Source organism: Protopterus annectens, chromosome 9.part0 (assembly GCF_019279795.1).
Source record: "Protopterus annectens isolate FY-2018-M chromosome 9.part0, PAN1.0, whole genome shotgun sequence".
Lineage (NCBI taxonomy): Eukaryota > Metazoa > Chordata > Ceratodontiformes > Protopteridae > Protopterus > Protopterus annectens.
This window is the reverse complement of record NC_056743.1, coordinates 1,130,374,047-1,130,398,029: the sequence shown is the minus strand read 5'-3', so window position 1 is coordinate 1,130,398,029 and position 23,983 is coordinate 1,130,374,047. Positions and strand designations below refer to the sequence as shown.

Below are 23,983 nucleotides of genomic sequence, written 5' to 3'. Positions count from 1 at the left end.
TTTTTCATATAAATCTTATTTCTGTTTTTGTTATTCTAACATCTCTTATCTCCACAAATCACACATTTGTCACTTGTAAAATATTCCCTTCATCTCTGCTGCCATATTAGTGTAAAGAGCTAATCTTAACCCAAATATACCTGGTGCATAATTTTTTTTATAATTTTTTTATCATTTAAGTACTAACATCTGTAGTACTAACAGTATAACTCTTTTGTAATGTCTTACTCTAGTGCTTAATTTTTCCTTCCATGGCTTTTTTACTTTTCAGTCTTCTGTATACTATCTTATCTGTGTCATTATACATTTTATTTCAATATAGTTTCAACGTTTGTACAGGCTCCACTTGTTTACAGCCTTTACAACTGTTTTATATATATATATATATATATATATATATATATATATATATATATATATATATATATATATATATATATAGGGATCTATGTTGATCCATCGAAATTACGTTTAATTGAAATGTTTAATTGAAACGTAAACCCTCAAACTCACTTTCGCAAAAGTGTACCTTGTCGAAAATGCCTTTCACGAAACACAAAATAATGAAAAACAAAACCAAACACAAAAAAAAAAAACACTAAATCACATTTAAGCAGGGGGGGGGGCAAGCCAACCTGCACCCCCCATGTGGGGGGGGGTTGCACCCCCTACACCCCCTACTTAAATATACTAACTCCAAGATCACACTACAGTGGGGAAAAGGATATATTCCCTTACACCCACTGTAACATGATTTGGCGAATCGGCTTTCGGGAAAGTGCACTTTCGATGTAGTGCACTTTTGCGGAAGTTGGCTCGTCCTTCTGTTACTCGATGAAGTGTACTTTCGACAAACAGAAGGAGACCCATATATATATATATATATATATATATATATACATATATATATATATATATATATATATATATATATATGTATATATATATATATATATATATATATATATATATATATGTATATATATATATATATATATATATAGATAGATAGATATATATGTGTGTGTGTGTGTTTATTTAATGTTTGAAAACCAGATAAGTAAACTGGAAAGTGAAAAGAAAAGGTTAAGTGAAATGAATCCTTTTTATCCACATCCCAGGCAAAATAAGCAAATACAGAGTACAGACAAATAAGTATAATACAGCATTTTACAGTGCAATGTAGCAACTGAAGACATCAATATTAAAACAATGCAAATAAAGTTAAGGAGTAAATGTAAACTAATAGATATGTACACGATGGCATTCAGTAGTTGTAATTAAACAAATATTCACAGAAGGAGCAGTGAGCATAGGGCATGGATAAAAAATCAAAATGAAAGAAAGACGTTTTTCAGGCCTATCTGTTACTTGTCTAAAATGGCATTTGAAAGTTTAGATTAAATAGAATCAATAAGGACAGAAGGTATATGAGGGAGTTAGCCAGTATCCCCAAAGCAGTTATATTTGTTTTTATTGATTAAATGGGCATGACTCTGTTTCAGAGAGCCTATTTGTCTAATGGTTCCAGGCAATGAATTTCATCCTGCAGGAGCAATTCTGAGAGTAAAAAATTCTAAGGGAGTAGGAAGGTCTTTTAATGCTCAGTTTGAATGGCCAGTACCCTGTGAAACAGTTTGAAGTTAAGTGTGTTAAGCAGAAGTGCAGCTCAAGCTCCAGCTGCCAACCCTTTAACTTCACTTATTGTACCACTGGGATGTTAATTTGGGTTGGAAAAGTGAATAAATCTAAGTATTTGTTTTTCTCCAGTTTGCAGTTGAGCACTATTCTGTACAAAACAAGGGAAATGAGTGCCAGTTTATATTCCAGTCCTGAAATGTGTACATAAATATATTCTAATCCTGGAATTTGTACATAAATAGCTATGGATCCTCTGGCTTCAATACTTAACAGGTTAGAGATTTTGCATGAGGTTTTGAGCTGGGACAGAACTTTATGTGCTTGGTTGTAGAAGTGCTTTGAAAGGAGGGGTGCCTTGTTCAAAATGAGTCCTAGATATTTTTGTTCTTTGATACATGGGACAGATGTACATTAGGGTCATAATAATGATGCTTTGTATACACTGTAACTTTTATGCATACTTAATAGCATAACTGAAGTCTTTGAGTACTGGCAGTATATTTATTGTTAGGAAACTAGTTCCAAAAGAAATGAAGTCATTCACAATCTCATGTTTAAGATGCAAAGCCAAAGAAGATCATTTAATAAAAGGGAAAACAGGAGAGGACCAAAAGCACAGCTTTGAGTTATGCCTTTGCAGGTATTTCCACAGATGTAGGTGTTATCAGGTCTATGAAAGGTTAAACTATGTTTGAAGAGATAGCTCTGAAACCATGGAATGATATCAGAAAATATGTGTGTTTCTTTTAGTTTGTGAAGTAGAAGTGAATGATGGACAGGATCAAAGACTTTTCTAAGCTCAAGTATGGGAGCTGTAGCTAATTTGCTTTGCTCATTATTAGACTTGAGGGGTCAATGTATGAATGAGTGAGCAGATTGCTGTAATGGTACTATAACTGGGTCAGAACTCATGCTACCCCTTACTGGGAATGACAAATTTTGAGATGTACTCTAGGATTTGCTCATAGATGGCTTCCTCATGAATTTTGGTGAGGGGACAAAAATTGAAGGTATATCTAAAGACATTAGAAGAGGAAAGTGTAAGTGACTTTGGCAATGGGCAGAACTAGAGCTTGCTTAAAACTGCTGGGTATGGTATTGGTACTTGGGCATAGATTAAATAGAAGTGAAAGTTGTTTAGTGAATAAATTGCTTCCTGGCCTAAAATGTTGTGATGAATAGTATGGAACAGAGCCATAGAGGGACCATCTAGCACCTGGTGCCACTCCCCAGTCTGAAACGTCTCAGTTCTAAGTTGAGGAGAAAAAAAAAGGTCTTTCCTTAATTTGTCACTCCTCACCTAGGGATCAATAAGAGACAGATTGATTCTGAAGAGGAAGAAAAAAAAAAAAAAAAAAAAAAAGGCCTGTTCTCCAGTCTGGTTCTCCTCACCTCTAACCTAAGAAGCTTTGGTGCATCTCCATTCTACGGTGAGAAGAAAAAAAAATAGGCTTTTTACCTCAGAACAAAAATAAGAAGAAACAAGTTCTACAATCCTGAGTGCAAAAGCACAAAAGCATTGTCAGCATTCATTCCCAGTAATGCACTGCCAGTCATGTACCCTAACATCTTCTGCCTATGGAAAGTGACCCCTTCGCTCCACCATAGCTTGTGTTGCAGAAAAGTTTTTTTCTCAGTGTATCTGTACCTCAAAACCAGTGATAGTTTTGAAGCATGGGTGGCATTTAATTATCTTGTGCAGAGGCATGGAGGGTGGCTGGAGGGAGGTGGCAGGTAAAGCATTAGTTGTGCAGGGGGGTTGCATTTTTTTAAAATTTGACATGAGAGAGAGGATACGTTAGATTTTAAATTAGTTTATGAAAATTCTAGAAGAAATAATATGTTTAAAGACATTCCAGAATTTCCTTAGGTGGTTAAGGGCTGTGTTTTATAATGTTCTGAAATTCTCTGAAGTAGTATGCTTGGTTTCTAACCTAGTTTTCTTTTTTTAAGATTGCACTATGTGTTATAATTGTCATTGCTGACAGGGACTGCTTTCCAGTTGGACCATGATTTGCCTCTAAGTTTCATAAAATGCCTGGCTTTATCATTTCTTTATGGAATTGATTTACCCCTTTCACTGATTTTTGATGAGGGTATAGTAAATCTTGCATGAGATCAAGAATGTTATGGAAGGTAGAGAGGGCTTAATTTGGGCCCATGCAGGTCTGGTGAGGGTGAATAGTTGATGCCCCGGCTGTAGCTTGCTCATGCAGCACTCAGTGCCATTTCTCAATTTGATACCCTTCCACTCCTCTAAGGTGAGAAGTGCAAGAAAAAGAAAGGTCCATTATTCATCCATTGGTGTGACAATCCTTGTATCCTTTTACTAGCTGTATTATCTCTGATAGTAAGGGACGAAAATGTACCTTCTCCACTTTCCCTGATCTGGAACTCCTTTACTTAGGAGCAATGTAGCATGATCTCTTTGATATGTATGCTCCTCAAGAGTTGAAGAGCTAATAACAAAAATAAACAAAAAAAGATAAATAATAGTAATAAAGGTAACAATAATAATAATAATAATAATAATAATAATAATAATAATAATAATAATAATTGTAGCACACCACTTGTTACAAATGCAATTATACTTTGTAGCAAGTGGTTTGCTACAGTTTCCATACCACCGATGAAGTGCTTCAGTCCTTATACCAATTACAGTTTCAACATTCATTTCCTGATGCCAGTTATATAATAAAGACCCATCAGCAATGGCCAATCATGCCACTTATCACCTTGAGCCTGGGGCAGCTACCACTTCACCCCCTCCCCATCAGTTACATTTCTGGTAGATGCTACCAAGTTCTACCAGCAAATTCTTAGCATAGTTGTCAGGGATGATCCTAATCTGAATGATTTAGAGATGAAATTAAAACAGTTTTGAGTGAACAAGTAGAGAAGATGGGGCAGTGGTCCCTAAGGAAATTGGAGGAACTTGTAGGTTTTATAGCTTTTCTAGAATATTTGTTTGTACAATGTCAAGGAATGTGCAATGAGTTAGAGTTTCTGTGGCTGGTGCCTTTACCAACAAGCTGTTTAAGATCGTTGGATGTTGCTACGCTATTTAGGTGAGTATTATGGGAGCCAAATACATCTGCACTTATGGAACATACCACAAGAAGTCAAAACGCAAGTCCACTAATGGTGAATATGAATTTGTTGAATAAAATTCCACAAACATTTCCCCACAGTAGTTCCACTGATGATGAATATGAATTTGAATTAATTGAATAAACTACTTCAATTTCTCTTCATGGTTATGGCACTGTTATGTAAATATCTTAATGTGTGAGCTAATTTTATTTATTTATTTGTTTTTATTTATTATATTTGCAGTTTGTTTACCAGGACAGTCCATTGGGCCACAAGAAATCTATTTTCAATGGAGTCCTGGGGAGAAAATCTCCATTACATTACAAGTATAAAACGTTTCAGAATTAGAAGATTACAGGATAATAACTTTTACAAATTTTACAAAACAGTTATCAGACATTAGAAAGAGAATACATGGTAATAACAGTTATAATAAATTAGCCTGTGATACTTTCAATTATAGTCAAATTAAGGTAGCAAAAATAAGAATGCAAATTCATCTCTTGATATGGCTCCCTACTGATATTCAAAATGCTGAGTGCCAGCGCATTGAAAAAAAGACCAGGAAATATAGGAGAAGAACAAATCTCAAACATCACTGTTCTCCTTAAAACTTCTTTTTTGCAGGGGTGCAAACCCCCATGCACCCCCACATCCCAAACAAATATATATATGGGTCTAATTCACTTACCCAACATCCCACATAACCGAGATGCAAAACACCGAGCCGACAACACCGACATTGCACAACACCGGCACCGCACATACCTGACACACACAATACCGACACGTCAAAACCCTGACACACCTCTGTAAAACATACACACAACAGCACACACAAACAACATACAAAAGAAAAAACAACACTCAACATAAAACTGCTTAGTTCCCCTCACTCACACCCTGCCCACCATCTACATTAAACTAAACCCTTAGCACTAAAACAAAGCATACAGTACAAATAAAAAATCTAAAACACTTACCCTCACATTTCACATTCTTGCAGGGGGGGCTATGCCTCCTTGCATCCCCCATGGGAGGCTTCACCCCCCCCCCATACCCATCCCGTAACTTAAATATACCAACTCTGAGATTGCACTACAACATCCACAAGAGCGGATTTCCTGTTCCGGTCAAGTTGGACTGTCGACCATTCGGAAGTCAGCATTCTGATGTGTCAGTCATCTGACACGTCGAGCTTTTCAGATCTGTGTTTCGTGTGTCAGTCTATTGAGATTTCATTAATGTCAAGTAGTCTCAAACAGATATAGATATACAAACTAACTCTAAGGTTAATACCTTGGTGAAAAAGGAATATTCCAAGAAATAATAATCTCAGACTTAGTATATGCAAATCTATTTTTTGGCCATTCAGTGTCCTTGTTTCAGGACTTCCTCTACTGGGTCTGAGATTTCAAATGGTTACCCCTGGTAACCTTGATATATTTGTGTATGCATATAACATAGCAGAAAAATCATATAATTTAACTTATAATATGCCAATTGCCATTCTCCTTTTGAATGTCTCAGTTGATTAGTAAAACAGTACAAATTTCAGAATAATTTCTTAATAACAAGCATACAAAACTGCAGTAAAACAGTTCTATTCTATTACAAATTATTGCTTAATCTGTACCTGGAAGGGTAGCCTGAAAGAGTGATAAGACCAGTGTCTTCTTGCTGAAGGGTTGTTTATTCATGGCTGTAAACAAAGGGATGCAGAGCCTTAACAGCACAAAGTATCCATAAAACATTCCACCTATAACCTGTAAGAAAGAGAAAAACATTGAAAGCAAATCATATATACATCTCCAAGATCTTATTTTGAGATGAGTAAATTCTTCTTGTCAGACTCAGGTCCATTCATTTACCTCTTCAGTGGTGGATCTAGATCAGCTACAGATATTCAGCTACTGCTGACCAAGCATGAATGCCAGTATTCATTCAGCAGGCTTCATATGAAATGTTGGGGGTTCACAATGTCAAATCCTGAAGCATTGGAAGTACATGAAAAGAACAAAAATCTTACATTGCTCTTCTCTTTTAAATTTGTTTTTTTGCAAGTGGAAAGTTCTCGCACTGCATCTCCTGATGTAGGTGTCAACCCTCAAACATATGTGTGTGTGTGTGTGTGTGTGTGTGTGTGTGTGTGTGTGTGTGTGTGTGTACATACATATGTGTGTGTGTGTGTGTGTGTACATACATATGTGTGTGTGTGTGTGTGTGTGTGTGTGTGTGTGTGTGTGTGTGTGTATATATGTATATATATATATATATATATATATATATATATATATATAGAGAGAGAGAGAGAGACATATCTACATACCAATTTCAGAGATCGCCATACCTCACAGAAAAGGGAATGTCTGAGAAATGGCAGTTTTAGACTTAGTATATGCAAGTTCAAATTTTAAGTTACTCGGTCTCCAAATTCCCAGATTCAGCATTGCAAGCCCTTACATTTCAAACGGTCACCCATTCAGTGCTCCGCAGGCTCATGTCTTGATACAGTCAACCCTCATCTCTTTTCAGATTCTGCATTTTTTAGAATGTACACCTCTGATGTCAGACTTTCCCTGTCTCCAAAACACAGCCACCTGCTTACATATCATTGTAAAGTGAAAAAATATTGATCATGTAAAGGCATACTAGGATACTAACTCAAGACAGAGCACTTCTTCCAGACACATTCTAGTAACCATCTGTGCAAACTTCTGAGATCTGACTGTAAGGAAAGATAAAAAATAATGACCACACTGCAGTTAGTCCCCACTAGTCGGTAGCAACCTTCAGCCCACACCTCTGAGCAAGTTCAGTTTCAGACTAGGTATAGCCTAGGCAGAGATTTGATTATGTAAAAGCCCCAACCCTGTGTCAAACTCCCATTACATAGCTGAGTGTGTGGGTTCTTCAGACCTCAGAAGGTCTGGGGGGGGGGGTCCACAAACTCTGGGATACATTTCATTATTGGCAAAATATAATTTCTTGTTAACTGTCTTAGAGCTATCCAGAATAGTCATGAATGCATCCAACAATATTGTGCATGCCCATAGAGAAAAGTAGAAATATTACACACACACACACACACACACACACACACACACACACACACACACACACACACACACACACACACACACACACACACACACACACACACACACACACACACACACACACACACACACACACACACACACACACACGCACACACACATAGTGGGATAGTATGCACCTTAGATAACTGTTTGCAATCAAATGAATTAATAAATACATAAATTATGGATCAGAAATATATTTCAACTTGATGCTATTAGAATCGCATGGTATAATCCACTGCAACCCCTTTGTCTTTTCAATGTCTTATTTTAAGAATCATTTAGTACAAAGTATAAGGACGTTATTTTGTTTTGCTATAGTGAAATCCCATTGTATAAATACAAATGCCCCCTTAAAATCAGGGACAAAGAATCAACATCAGGGACAGATTTTAAATATTGCTGTTATAAAATTAAACGGTTTGTATAATAACATGGTTTACTTTTCACTTGCAAGCATTTTCTAAAGGATAAAAAGCCTAAAACAAGTCTGCCATTACTTAGTTAATACAAACCTCCCTTAACAATTTGCCAGAAATCCACACATTTTGCCAGGAACTGGCAGGGCTGATGTTAGCACTTTGGAGTCCCCAGCAAGTGTTAATTTGGGGGACCATGGCCACTTCTAATTTTAGTATTACTCTATTGTTACTGTTGTTACCACCCCACCTAAACAGTCTTTTAGTTCATGCTGCAAGGGTTTAGTAATATGCACACACTGAACTGTAGCTACAATACTCTTACATTATGACAGGTCTGAGTACCTCACCATGTTGGCTAGTCTCACAGATGGACATTCACAGTGATGCATTTAGTTGCAGTGATGTTACCTTACAATAACTCTATGTATAGCACCAATCTTGGATGAAATTGTGCCCTAGGGAAAGGCTTGATTGTGAGGAAAATTAAAGAAATAAAGACCACAGCATCCCTCGACCAAAGCTGCAGCAACCTTTTGTGCACAGCTTTGAGCAAGGCATGTAGTAGAATAGGTAGGTTTGACAGAAGAGGCCACCAATAAATCCAGTTCAAAATCCAGTCTAGGGTTTGGTGGCCACCAGATCCCTAGAAGTTCTAAAGGTCTGGATGTTCTGTAGTATATTTTATGACTTACTTAGTTTTACATGGATTTCAGCAACTACAGTACATTGTACGACCTAGTACTGCCACATCATTTCAGTGACTACAGGTTAGTAGTCATCAACATACCTCTCAACCTCTTAAGAGTAAGAAATCTGGACAAAGTCTTACATAATGGGTGGACAAAGGCTCAAAACAGGGAATCGTTTTAAATATTTCTGTTACAAACTTTGAAAGTTAATAGAATGACAGGATCTGCAATAGCATGACATTTGTGAAGGGTATGAAGTCTGAAAGTCAAATGTCTGTTATTATTTTCTGATTTCAGCCCTTAGTGAGATGCCACTGATTTGCCAGAAAACAAAAAAAAATTTGAGGAACAAGCCACAAATATGAGGCCAAAATGTGGACATCCTGCAAAACTCCTGCAAAACTCTAGACAGTTGAGAGGTATGATCGTCAAACAGTAGGGGTAGGTTAAGACCTGTAAGTGTCCCTAATTTTATAGAATTCCCTGATTTTGCAACATATTTTTGCTCTGTCCCTCATAAACATTTTGATTTAGTAGTAATTCATTCAGAATTACAGGCAGTCAGTAATAATAGACATTAGGGTTTTATACTTCTTATTGTTCAGACAATTCATATTGATGCAAAATATGTAATTTTGTTATCTTTTGAAGAGAATTAGAATAATATTTAAATAGTGTTCCTGATTTTGAACCTTTATTCCTCCATTACTTTTGACTTTGCCCAGAATTCTTTTTTTAACACTTTTATTGAGTTATCACTTAAGACATATGTAACATGCATTTATATAAAATAAAACAAACCGTGTTATAATGTTCACAGTTGCAAACCTTATATATTGCATACACATTTATTATACACTCATCATCAATCTAGCTTCACATAAATTGCTCAATTTCCTCCCCTTAAACCTCACTCCTCCTCCAAAACATCATTCTGCATTTATTTTTCCACAATTTCCATTTATTCTATGTATTTTGCTCCAACCCATTTCTAAAGATCTCACTTCTAGTTCTTTTATTTCTGTTACAATATTCACTACTTCAAGTGCAGTTGATTTAGACATTTATTTCCATTTTCTAGTTATTGCTTTTTTGACAGTCATCAGGATTAAACGTAACAAGGCCTTACTATATCTAGGCAATTCAGGTCCAGTATCCAGCTCAAAAAAAATCATTTCCTTAGTAACTCCCAATTGCTCACCCAATATTTGTGAAATCCCTAGGGAATTTTTAAATTCTACCAACTCCTTATACTCCCAAAACATATGTTACCAATTACCTCTTTCCATCCCATCACACCTTCAACATTTACCATCTATCTGAGGAAAAGTACTTTGGAGTCAGCTTCAGATATAAAACTACATATGCAAACACTTCCAAGCAAAAATCCTAAATCTTCTAGACATTGCTACAAACTTGGGAGCCCAACATATGTCCTCCCACTGTTTTCCTGTGAATTTCTTTTCCACTTTCTATTCCCAGTCTTTTCTAACCTCCTCTGATTGATTCATATAGTTATCATACAATATTTTACATGCCCTACTGATTATCCATTTTTAAAAGCAGCATACGTTCTAGATTCAAGTAAAAAATCTATCAGAGGAGGTCATTTATTTATGATTATGCTATTCCCTTTTTCTTTCCTATACTCGGATATCAGTCCCTGATATGGAAGGCAGGCTCAAGCTTGCAGTCCAAATGTCTTTTTGGCCTCTTTCCATGAGTTGAAAGTTATTGTATCTTGTGCTCTGCCAATATTTATTAACCTTCCTGAAAGAGAATTTCATTTTTAAACAGCAGGATCATCTGCTTTTTTAAAATCCCAGGTGAGAACTGAGATAAGTCACTCTGATCTGCCAATCTTTAGCACTTAACTTACTCACGTTCATTCACTGATCAATGGCTATATCCTAACAGGGTCATATCACAACCTTTTAGGATAAAGCACATATTCTGAGAGTGAATGATCTTCTTCCCCCTTATTTTCACCTAATCAGCTGCAGCTTTTGTGCGACCCTGCACTGTTAAGGATGATCAGGGAGTCCACCACAGCCATGGGTATAGTGGGTACCTAATGCCAGTCATAATGTTAGTTTTAGTGTAGAGAATTCTTAACAGCAGGATTTAACTAAGACACTAAGAGCACTATGTCAGTGGCAAAACATGAAATCATAAACCCTACTACATGACAAAACTTTATCACTAGAATCAGATATTTTTTGAATTTTAAAGAAAAAGTGGTATAAATCCTTAGGATTCTTCATCCTCAGTTATTATTAACTATCTGATTTATTATGTACACAAGATTGCTGTACTAGACTTTGTTGGTTTAACAAACATGTAACAAATTATCAAAATAAGATAACTTGATGCATTTGGGGGCTCTCCAGGATTGGGGGGGCCTGAGTGATCACCGGGTTCATTGGTGTCAAAAAGCAGCTACAGGAACAGACTTAAACATGAAGCAAAATCAAGGACAGATAAAGGACAGGTAATAGCAATGCCACCTGCATAGATGCTCACGTGCACACACACACACACACACACACACACACACACACACACACACACACACACACACACACACACACACACACACGCACATCATATATATATATATATATATATATATATATATATAGATATATATATATATATATATATATATATATATATATATGTTGCAGCCAAATGAATCAAATTAATGAGTATATGCATAATGAATGGCTCCAAAATGTATTTCATCTCACTGCTGGGAGAGCGATTAAAGGGACCCACTGCATCCCCTTTCTACTTTCTCAACCTCTCAGTCCAAGGATCAGGAACAAAAATGAAAAATAATGGGGGATATAGGCCACAAAATAAGGATAGACTTCAAATACTATACTTAGAAAGGTGCAAGCATTTCTGAAGGATATGACATGTGAAACTCAGATGTCTGTTGTTATTTAGTGACTGCAGTACTTGAAGAGCAAAAACACACATTTGTAAGAAACAAACAAACCAAAAATATAAGGCAGTAATAAGGGATGTTCTATAAAACCAGGGATGGCTGTGAAGAATGGAAAACTAATTAACATTGCTGTGGTGCGCCATGTATCACTATCTCTTACCCCAACACCCCTAAATGTCACACTGCAGACATTTGCCAGTCTCGTGTCACTCCACGAATACTCTAACAACTCTCAGAGGTGGCTCAAATATGAAGGTGGATGGAATTATTTTAAATTAAAATCATAAATTCTGCCATATTCTGTAACTGCCATCCTAGATGTGGCAGCATAGCTCATGAATATGACTGGATGTGAGAATTTTATTTTTATTTATTTTATTTTATTTTATTTTAAACAGATAACTGTGGTAAAATGCTGACCACAAAAGACCCATTTCAGTCTCAGTCCAGAGTGAAGTAAAAAAAAAGCATTGTTGTATATTCCAGGATGGTAAAGCAATTATGATGAGTATACAATACAGACAGAAGCAATCACTATATACAATATTGAGAGGATAGTCTCACAAGTGTAGAAATATACAAAAGTGTATATATATACATATGCTGCAAAGTCAGCAGTGAATCAGAGTGAATCTTAAGTTTGCATTTGTAATGATATTGTACAAACTTGTTAAAAGAGCGACTGATGGACTAGTGTAAAATTCGGTTAGGTAATGTATCTAATGTGGTAGCATTTGCATGAAGTATTGTTGTGGAGATAATGTTTTAGTTGTGCCCACAATAATGCCCACAATAAGAAGATATTTCCTTGGGATTGGCAGGAATAGATTCCATGCTTTACGGCACAGTAATGAGAAGAAATAATCTGTGCATTGTAGTTTAATTTTAGGAGCCTGTAAGGTGGCTTTAATTTCTGATATTGCAAGAAGATGGTCCCTTTTATGAGTTTGGCTGCCTAGGAGGAAATTATATGGCAGTGTAGGAGTTTGGAAATTTGATAGCATAAGAGTAGGTCAAATCTTTGTTTCATTGAAATTCAATTTGTTTTTGCAGTATTCGGTGATGTTCATGCTTTGAGGAATGCATGATGAACTTGCAAACTTTGTTGGTGAGGTAGTTGGTAATATTAACTGATAAAAAAATTATCTTCTCAATACAATCACATTTTAGAAACCACACTGACAGTGTTGTCTAAAAGGGAAAGTCAACAATAGATTATACTGCCAAAAGCACTATAGTTGAAAGGCAGACGCAGATAGGGAGGTAAAGCTCCCTAAACCTCCCTGGTAAATCAGACACTGCTTTTAATACATCATTTGGGAGCTTCTTCAGAGAGCAAACACGACAGAAAGGAAAAATAGCCAACATTCAGAATATGATTCAGGGGATGGCTAAACATAAATAGCTGTAATATGAAGATGAATTTGGATTAGGCTGTTAACTGAAGGATGTATGATTGTGGACATCAGTGTTTCATTCTGACCCAGTGATGCAAGTTCTGTTTGAAAATTAAGAGAATTTAACATATTATAAGACACAGCACTGAAATCTCTTTATGAGTTTCAAGTTTTGTTACAGTCCTAAAACCCCTCAGTCTAGAACACTCATTTGAATATTTTAACAAAAAAAATCAAATAAATAACAACTGATAGTTTCCTCTTATTCAATATTTCTACAAGTAAAAAATAAGATAACTCAATGTGTCTTAGAACTAAAATCCAGTAACATTAGCAAAACAGTTAATGAAAGCTCATTACTACATCATAGTGTGACAATGTTAAGTCTGCCAATACCAATATATCTTCAGGACACATTTTATGAGTTGTAGCAAGCTCTTGGTAAAAGAGGAAGGTGTACAGGAAGGTCATGCCAAAGAAATTTGAGCTTCACTGTGTGACCAGAATTTAAATTAGAATTTTGTAGTGGTTGTGATGTCTTACATATTAATAGAGAATGTGCTACATAAAAGGTTGGAGAAAAGAACTGAGTGGAACATGAGGGAGTAGTATGTGGCAATCATTGATTAGCTGGTCTCTCATCAAATATGAAAGATTTGTACTGCAAGAACTGCATTATGAAAAATTAACTCTGATTCAGATAAATTACAACAAATTTAGATAAATGATCAGATTCAGCCTTAGGAAAACTGGCACTCAAGTCAAAAGGTATTTATGGTGTCCTCCCCTCTGCCCAGTGACCTTCCACCCTGTTCCACCCACACGATCCAAATTACTTTTTTTCATTCTTTTTCCTCACAGTTTGTATAACTCTTTCATCTTTCTCCCTACATTTGTTCACAAATACATACGCCATAGAGTTTCTAGATGCTCTGAAGTATACTTTGCAGTTTTTTAAATAACCCTTTTATCCAATGATGGCCTGAAAGAAATCATGATTAAGTGAAGAAATTCAGTCTTGCTTTTTAACTTTGTTTTTCCCTGAATTCCTTCAATACTGAGTGATCAAAACTAGACTATAATAACTGCAGTGGAAATAAATTCATTAAAAATAATAATAATTACAGTAATGCGTCCAAATTGTTACTTTTAGATAACATACCTTTATAGTATAGGTTTAGTGACCATCAGTGAAGTTTGTGAGAAATATTAATAATGACTATGATGTCTTCAGTCCAACACAAGATAGTGACCTCTGATGTTTGTGAGAAAAGTTAAAGAAATAATGACATCATTACCAGCTCCTGACCATAAGCTAATCATCCTTGATATCCACATCCCGCCTCCACCCCCCATTAATGAAGCCACAGTAAAAAATTTCTCCAAAGCCAACTTCATGGTTCTTAAGACAGAAGTGGTGAACTTCATGACAACCATGCTGATTGACAATACAGTTGCAATTGCTGAATCCTACACAAATGCACTCTATAAGCACTTACACGAGTGCATGGATCATGCTATCCCAAACAGAACCAAGATGTTATCCTCCAAAAAAGGAAGCCAATCCGGTGGAGCCCTGCCATAAACAAACTGTACAACAGAAGGAAGAAACTGTTGCAAAACAGAGTAAAATCCCATGAGTGGAGGAGCTCCCTGGTCACTCTCAGTGAGAAGCTGAGATCCCTTATAAGATCCTCCAAAGCTAGCTACAAAAACAAAATTGCCACTAATTCCAAGGACAACCACAAAGAATTATATAGCTATGTCAAAAATCTTGATGGCAACACCCAGATCTGCTCTGAGTTACAGCACAAAGGTAAGAAAATTACAGAACCAACTGATATTGCCAACATCCTGGCAGATAGGTTCAGTGCTAACTTTACCCCCCTCCCACCCCCTAAAGGGCCCATATCTATACAGGAAGAATGCAGAGTCCCTGTAATCACAACTAGGCAGGTAAAAGCTGTACTCTCTAAAGCCAAAAACACAGCATCCATGGGACCGGACAACATCCCAGGCTGCGTTTTACATGAACTTCAGAATGAACTGGCTTCCCACTTAGCACCATGTTCAATAATAGCCTCGCATCAGGCTTTGTGCCCACTGAATGGCACACAGCAACAGTTATCACACTCCACTGATCCCAGGAACTATCGACCTATTAGTCTGATGATGAGCCTGGTCTGCAAGGCCATGGAACGTATCATCATGGAACTTATAAACAAAGACATTGGTAACCTCCAAACTCTGGATCCCACCCAGTTCGGGTTTGAGAAAGGAAGATCATGACTACTGAACCTGATCGACTTCTTTGAGGCAGTTACCAAAGCCGTAGATGAGGGTAACGTGGTTCACACAGCCTATCTTGACCTTGTCAAGGCTTTCAACACCATCCCCCATTCAGGAATTATAGCTAAACTCACTAAACTAGGTATAAATCCCTATGTCACAAGATGGGTTGCCAACTGGCTCACTGACAGAACCCACACTGTAAAAGTTGCAGACTCCAAATCTGACCTCAAAGCAGTGACAAGTGGAGTACCACAGATTTCCGTCCTGGGACCTCTCCTGTTTGGTATCTACTTCTCTGAAGTACAGGCTAACACAGAAAGCCTCTGGCTAATGAAGTTTGCAGATGACTGCAAACTAGGAGCCATAGTCAAGTCCCCAAATGATGTGGACATCCTACAGAAGGGCCTCGCTGAGACAGATGCCTGGTGTCAGAGACATGGCCTCAAGCTCAATGCCAAAAAGTGCAATGTCATCCCCTTTGGTAAAAACTCTGTACCCATGAACTACCACATAGGCAGCAATCTACTTAACACTGAATGGGTGATAAGAGACCTTGAGACCCAGGTGGACAGTAGTCTCTCCTTTGATAGTCACATTGCCACAGTAGTCAGGAAGTCCTTCTATGTGGCACACCTCATCATAAAAGGGTTCTCATCCAGGAAAAAAGTGGTAATTTTTCCCCTCTACTTGTCACTCATTAGACCCAAAATAGAGTACAACGCCCCTTTTGGAATGTACTTCACAAGACATCTGCAGCAGCTGGAAAGGCAAAAGAAGTACCTCACAAAGAAGATTACTGGCCTCAAACAAATGCCCTACACTGACTGCCTCAAAAAACTCCAGCTTGACTCCGTAGCATATCACCTACTCCGAGGTGATCTCTGTCTAACATATAAAGCTATGTCAAACCCAGAGCTGTTGGACATGCTACACCTAAAGAAATCTCAATCCCTCTGAGCTACATGCTCTAGGGACCTAAACCTTGTCACCACAATAAACAGGACAGACTTCCCATACTCTAGAACAGGCTACCCATCTATGTCAAGCAAAGTTTTTCATTAGCACTCTTCAAGAAAAACCTTGATGAGTGGATGGGAAATAGGAACTACACCCTGGGGATCACTTCAGTGTCTCTGCTCGACAGTGGTACAGGAAAATAACTTTCTTGGGTGGCGTAAGCCAGGGAACCTTGTTGGCTAGGCTTAAGTAGGCCCTTGGGCCGATAGCGTAGTACCTACCTATGAACCTATGTACACCTCTGAGCAGGATTTATTTTTAGACTAGGTGGGCTTCAAGGCACAAGCCACCACTAAGCCCATGTCAAAATCCAGTTCTACAACCTTCAGGTGTAGGGGCCACCAGTCCCAAAAAGGCTCTGAAGGTCTGGGTAGTCTGTGGTGCATCTTATCCTTTTTCTGAAAGAAATGACTGTTTAACTCAACAAGAGACACAAGGGTAAGTTACATTCACACACCCCCTCCAAGTAGTTATAGCCACTCTATATACACTTCAGATGTTGGATTATGATAAAGAGGTTGGCCATGTGAACCATTTCACATTGTAACAAACAATCAGTTACCACACATTAAAATATTCCAAGTTGCTTTACACAAAACACATTAGTCCTGCAAGGCCAGAGTAATAAGTAAACCACAGCAGGCAGCAACTAATTTTTCCTCCACAAACAGCTTCAGAAATTATACATGCTCTACCCATGTACTTAAAATGTCCAGTTAAGTTGTCTGCCTTAGTTCTCTCAAATGCACTTGCCCTGCAAAACTAAATAGTGACTAATCAAACTGTGCAGATTAACTTTAATAGACATAGTTTCCAGTGAACCGTGGCAAAATATGTCTATTCTATTCTTCACAGATTCTGATAGACCAAAAGCAAAATATGAGAGAAATGAGTAATAACCAAATATATAAAACTCTTCATAAATCCTAAATAGTCTGTGGAATTGAACTCAAAACAGGACAGTTTGGAGAAAGAACAAAGTTGTTTACAGCATACCCATACTAACTGTATCAAAAAAATAGCATTATTCTTGTGAGTGTTTGTATTTTTGTCAGGCAATGCATTTATTAACAGACATGGTCTCAGGTGCTTGACTCTGCTCATAGATGTTCAATAGGCTAATGACCACAAGCTCCTTTTTAAGCCTAGCCATGAATCCCAAATCTCTGACAAGTTCTGATACCCTTGATAAGTGTAAGCATGGGCCTGGAAGATGAACCATTTACAGGTTACCTGTTTACATTAGAGACATAGGTGCCAAACCAAGGATGCCTTTCTGGTTTCCCATCCAATTGTCCAAGTTGCACTTTAATTGGGTTAGGGAGGAACTCTGCTTCACATGGATGAACAGCCTGTTCCATAGATGGGATAGTCTCTTGGATATATACCTATTTCTCCAGTAGATCATATTTATTATCAGAGGCAAGGTGTAAGTCTTTACAATGGGTGATTCTGGTACTGTTTGTTTTCTGGATATGCAGGAGGTCCATCAGAGTGGGATCTGACACTGCCCTGTATGCCAGGCATAGATCTCCCCTCAAAAGCCTGTTGGAGACAGAATACAGGGATAGGGTCGCAAAGCGGTCTGCATAGGACATATTATTTATGCCCTGTATTTTTTAGTAAGAAACCTCTGTGGATGTTCCAGTTGTTGGATATGCCTGGTTAGGTACATACCAAAGGCGGCATTCTACTCAATGATAGGTCTGATGAATGCCAAATACAGTGGAACAATGACTTCCTTGGACTTAGATGCCATACCTTTGCTTATAAGTTGCGAAATATAGAATGATTTCCTCACCACTGTAGACATGTGATGATCAAAGGCTAGCTTACTATCTATGTGTGCCCCTAAGTCCCTGACTACTGGGTCAACTCTAAGGGGTGTGTTGTCAATATGATAATTACCAGGGATGGATGATTTCTCAAAGGATACTATTATGCATTTCTTGGCATTTATCTTTAGTTCATGGCTCTGACACCAGTTATTTGTGTCAGTGTGAGATTCGATGACAGCTCCTAATTTGCAATCATCTGCAAATTTAGTCAGCGGGAGACCACTGACATTGGCCTTGACTTCTGAGACATGAATGCCAAAAAGGAGCCATCCAAGGACTGATCCCTGAGGGACTCCACTTGTGACTGGCCTCTTTGTAGAGGTGGACTCCCCAATTCTAACATCCTGGGTCCTGTCTGTTAGCCAGTTGGCTATCCACTGGGTGGCATACGGGTTTGTACCTAACCTCTTGAGTTTTATCAACAATAATATTTCTAGATAAACATACATAACTTGTTATCTGACACACTTTATGTTTGGCATACAATAAGTATTCAATGTACTTTGGAACTGAGAAGCCTTGTTTTAGAAGCAATGTGTTCATGTTTCTCTTGTTGCATCTCTTCTGTTTCCAAAAGTCTATCAAATAACTCATTCTGTATAACAACGGCTTGATTTTTAGGGTGTGCTTAATTTTCAGAGAAGCTATGGTCTGGACAGTAGAATATTTGTCCATTAATCAAAAAAACAGCTCTGGGCTCACAAATAATCACACTGTTGATTCAAATGAACTCTTTCATCTCAAAGATGGCGAGACTTCATCAGAATGTTGTAGTATACTGTTACCTAAATTTAAATACTATTAAATGATGCGACTTGAGACAATAATATCAAAAACACTTCCTACATTTTCATTAATGCTAAAATTCATAAAAAATAATCAATTGTCTATGTTAAAAATCTTAAAGAACTACTACCTTAAAATATAACCATAAATATGAATAATCTACACACATAACTCCTAACAAATCAGGCATTTAACGGCCTGTAATCTTACCTAACATACTAGTTCACAATATTCAATAATATCATCCTATGGTCCATTCTTTTACAAGCACCCAAAAGGCAAAAAGATAATCATCATATGCTTGCACATGTTTAAACAAACCATTATTGATGTTCCCCTTTCTAATATAATATATGTTCATATATACTTTCTCAGAGAGTTCTCTCAGTCTTTATCACATAAAATAGCAGACACTTCTTACACACAGCGATATACACCAAACCTTTTGTAGCACAATTATAATAGCTTTTAGAAACAATTTTATAATAATTCACTATTTCAATAAATCATTTTTTTAAAGTATAAAAGCATTGTTTACATACATGCCATCTAAATGTACCACTTCTGTTTATGTTATTAAACTTACCCACATTCCCAACATCCTTTTCTAAAAAATGTTTAAAATTTCTGCTTTTTCTGTTGATAAAACACAACTTTTCCCCCAAATTCTTGTATTCAGTCCCTTCATTAGATAAAGTATTCCATTTATTAAAAATAACCTGTTTTATATCATAACTATCTAGATTATATGTTAAAATAATAGATTTCTCAAAATTACCTCTACTAATTTCAAGTCTTTTATTCTTGTTGTTAAATGCAGCTTTTTCTTTCCTCAATAATGTATAGAAATATGTTCTTCCCTTTTTCTTATAACTTCTACCAATCATTTTTGTCAGTATAAAATCACAAGCAGGACAGAGACAGTAAAAAGGAGGACGACAGAAACTGTGCATGCTGTACATCAGAAATCAAAAAGAGTTTGAAATAACTTAAAAATGAGACATGGATATTTCCTAGTACCTCCTGAGAATCCACAGTTTGGAAATTGGTGCATTATTTCAAGATAAGATTTATGTGAGAACAGGAGGGCTGAGTCTAAGACCAGAAGATGACTAGCTCAGGAAAGATGTAAGCAGTATTATTTCACATAAAGGATGGTAGATGATTAGAGAAGCCTCCAAAGGATCAAAAGAGTGTTTGAATTCAAGGTACACATTTAATTTACTTCATCCTGGATGGAAATCCTTGATGTAAGATGCAGTAAACAGAGTGGGGCTCTCATTCTTTGTTTCTTTGGGAGCAATGCCCCCTAAACCCCACCATGCAAACCAGCTGTATCAAAATTTGGTGGAGCAACCTTATGCACACGTCTATGTTATACTTATTTATGAGGTCAGTAAACTTCATATTGACTTATAATGCAGTGAGACTGAGCCTTTTATATGCTTAGTTGGTCTCAGTTGAACGTCTTAGAAAATAATGAGGGTCCAATGGTGTTAATTGAATACCATCCATCTTATCTTAAGGCTAATATGGAATAAGCTGCTAGGTAAGGCAATCCTGTATCTCATCTAATAAAAAGTAGAAAGACTAAGATGGCTATGTAGTCTTTATCTAATCTTAAATTTTATGTTTCTACACATCAGATCTTAGTAAAAGCTGTACGATGTAGCATTGTAGACTGTGTGAATTTGAGTTCACAGCCTCTTTTATCAACATTTAGCTAAGCATTCTGATATTTCAGAAAAAGACTGCACTGTATATATATATATTTATATATATATATATATAATCTCTATCTATTTATATAATAGATATAAATATTGATATAGAGTTAGATATATACTACGTTTACTTTTATTACCTGTAGTGAAAACTCTTTATTAGTATGCATATGTTAAACTCATCTAATTATTTTATGCAGTTCTAGGAATTTTTGGATTATGGATTATATGCTTTCTATTTAATTTCGAAACCACATTAAGCCACTGGGTTCCTATTAGCATTTCGAATGTTGAAAAAGCCAAATTTAATTTCATCGAACTGAAATGTTCGAAATCTCAGAAGAGCGAACTGATGGCAAATCGATTTCTTTCCCAAGGAAAGAAATTGGTGGGCCGTCATCGAAGTTTAATATTTCCTCCACTGTGGTGCGGTCTCGGAGTTGGTATATTTAAGTAGGGGGTGTGGGGGCACAGCCCCCCACGTTGGGGGTGTCGGGGTGAATCCCCCCACTTCTGTTAGTATTTAAAATATTAATTTTTTTTTTGCACAGAACACCGATTTCTTTTCCTGGGAAAGAAATCGATGTTCCGTCAGTTCGCTCGTTTGAGATTTCGAACACTTAGTTCAATTAAATTAAATTTGGCGTTTTCAGCATTCGAAATGCTGATATAGACCCAATCCACTAACCACAGATGATCCTTTCAAGTACGTATTTACCATGACTACTGCTTGCTACTTGAGAGACCTGCTCAGATTCAAAAAGTGTGCAAACGTAAACCTCTATGAAATCCAGGACTCATATCTTTCAACTGTCCAGATATTCAAGAATGTCTAGATTTTTGCATCATATTTTTTGAATGTTCCTCAAAAATGTTGTGATTTTCCACCTAATCACAAAGGATTGAACTCACCAAATAATGACATGCATTTCAGTTTCAGAATTCATTTCCTTCTGAAAATGCATGGTAGCAGAAATCATGTTACTACAGAAACTTTCTAAGTTTATAAGACCAATAATTCAAATCTGTCCCTATTTTTGGGCCTTTGTCCCCCCATTATATTAGACTCTGTTCGGATTACTTGTTAAGAGGTCAAGTGTGTGCCAGGACTACAAGATTATACTCAGTGATATCCGTTGCCTTACCTCTGTGTGCTATACTACCAGATGTCAGGGTTATAATTGTGTCTACCAAATGGTTATGAGTACAGGATTAAGCAAAAGGTACACACAGTAAGGTCATCTCAGCATCCCTAAGACACTAAGGTGCAGATCTGCCTTCAGTGCTGATAGTTCTGTCTTTGTCTCACACATTAAGGATTTCTCTCCAGTGCTAAAGTTGAATCACTGCACGAGGGTATTACTTCATACTTAAAATGCCTAAAATGCCTCCTGTAACCTTGAATAGGGATTTTAAAATGTCTTGGAGTTTCTTGAAAATCTGAGAATAGTTCCCATTTTGTGAACTCATTCCTGATTCCTTAAATATTATCCAGAATTGTTCCTGAAAAGATAAAATCTTGGTTACCTAGTAGGTCTGTTGACATAGCAAAATCAAGTTCAGATGTGCAACTCTTTCCAGTAAAATATAATAAAAAGAATATAGTATGTATGCCTGTTCACAAGCTGTACTGTGTAACACATGGCATTAATGGCTATAGAACTAACATGTCTGATGGTGGCTACATTGTATATTACAAAGCAAAAGCATGATTCTTGATATCATAAATAGATGGAATACTGGCAATACTGTCAAATGTATAGTCAGAGTTTTAGCTATAAAAAAAATGTCCAGTGGCAGAACCTACTATAGCAAAGTACTCCACTCTTAAATAACAGGGGATAGTATGCACAATCCTGGGAGTTGCAGCTGAAGAATGCTTATGTCATTGGCAGCTTAAACCCAATCAGAAGTGTGTTGGAAAGTACCATGAGGAAATACAGTTTATCAACTGGTACATTATTAGCCTAGTTCAGAAGGAGCTGCATGGTAGCAGGGCAAACTAAACTGGGCATTGTGATTTGTCTTTACTAAAAGGTAGGCTTTGGTTGCGAAACACCTTTCACTGTAAAATGTTTGAGAATAAACTTTGTAACGCTTTGTATAACTTATAAGATTAAAATGATTCTATGTTTCTGTACTTGCCTTTGCAATATTGTATGCCAGGCTGTCTACATAAGCATTAGGGCTATAAGAGAAGGACACTACAGGACTAGAACTTTGCTCTGAAACAGATTGCTCAGTTCCAGGGGTGCTCCAGGTTATACTGGACCTCTATATAAAAGTTTTCTACTAAATGATAAGTTGTCTCTAGTACAAAAGATGCCCCAATTGACATTTCACATGAACACATTACACTGCGAAGCACTTTGTCTTTTGTAGAAAATTAGCAGTGTGAGAAACTTAACTTAGTTTTGTTTGTCAGTTCAAAAACAGAAACATAAATATTTTCTTACTTATTGCTAGTAGAATTGCTGGCTGTTTCACTGAACAGTACCTAAGTACTTTTTATTGGCAGCGTGTTCAATACTGTGCATTGCTGTGCTGTTTAAGCCCCATTCTAGAAAAAAATTCCATAGCAGTAATCCACTGATGGGACCTGATAATGAGGCTGTCAATAAAGCTTGCATCATTGCTCTGAGAAGACACACAGTGCTGTACAATAGATGGGAAATCTGCTCTAATAGCCTTTCCCTGGTCTGCACATATTTCCTTTTTAAGGTCAGCAGCCATTTGGTAGCTGCTCAACACTCTTTGGTATGTGGGGAAAGTATAATCCTGACAAACATTAGTACTGTTACACTGTGATGAACTTGCCTGCTGTTATGAGGGAGGGAGGGAGAGAGAGACAGAAAGAGAGGGAAAGTACATATGAAGGTAGAGAGGACAGCTTGTTTTTTTTTTTAATAAGGCATAAAATACATCACAAACGATCCAGACTCTTTAGAGGTTATAGGATCACAATGGCCCAAAATACCACAATGCTTATGTGGATTCTGACATGGATGTCCTCATGGCTTCTTCCCT

General features: G+C 36.9%; 1 protein-coding gene across 1 annotated transcript in view; it reads right to left on the bottom strand.

Moving 5' to 3' along the window:
* SOAT2 (sterol O-acyltransferase 2) overlaps positions 1-23,983 on the bottom strand; it is a 380,502-nt gene that overhangs the window by 136,919 nt on the left and 219,600 nt on the right. Inside the window, exon 8 of the mRNA XM_044082202.1 lies at positions 6,374-6,503. Coding sequence (XP_043938137.1) covers positions 6,374-6,503 — 130 coding nt within the window. The remainder of the gene's footprint in view (positions 1-6,373; positions 6,504-23,983) is intronic.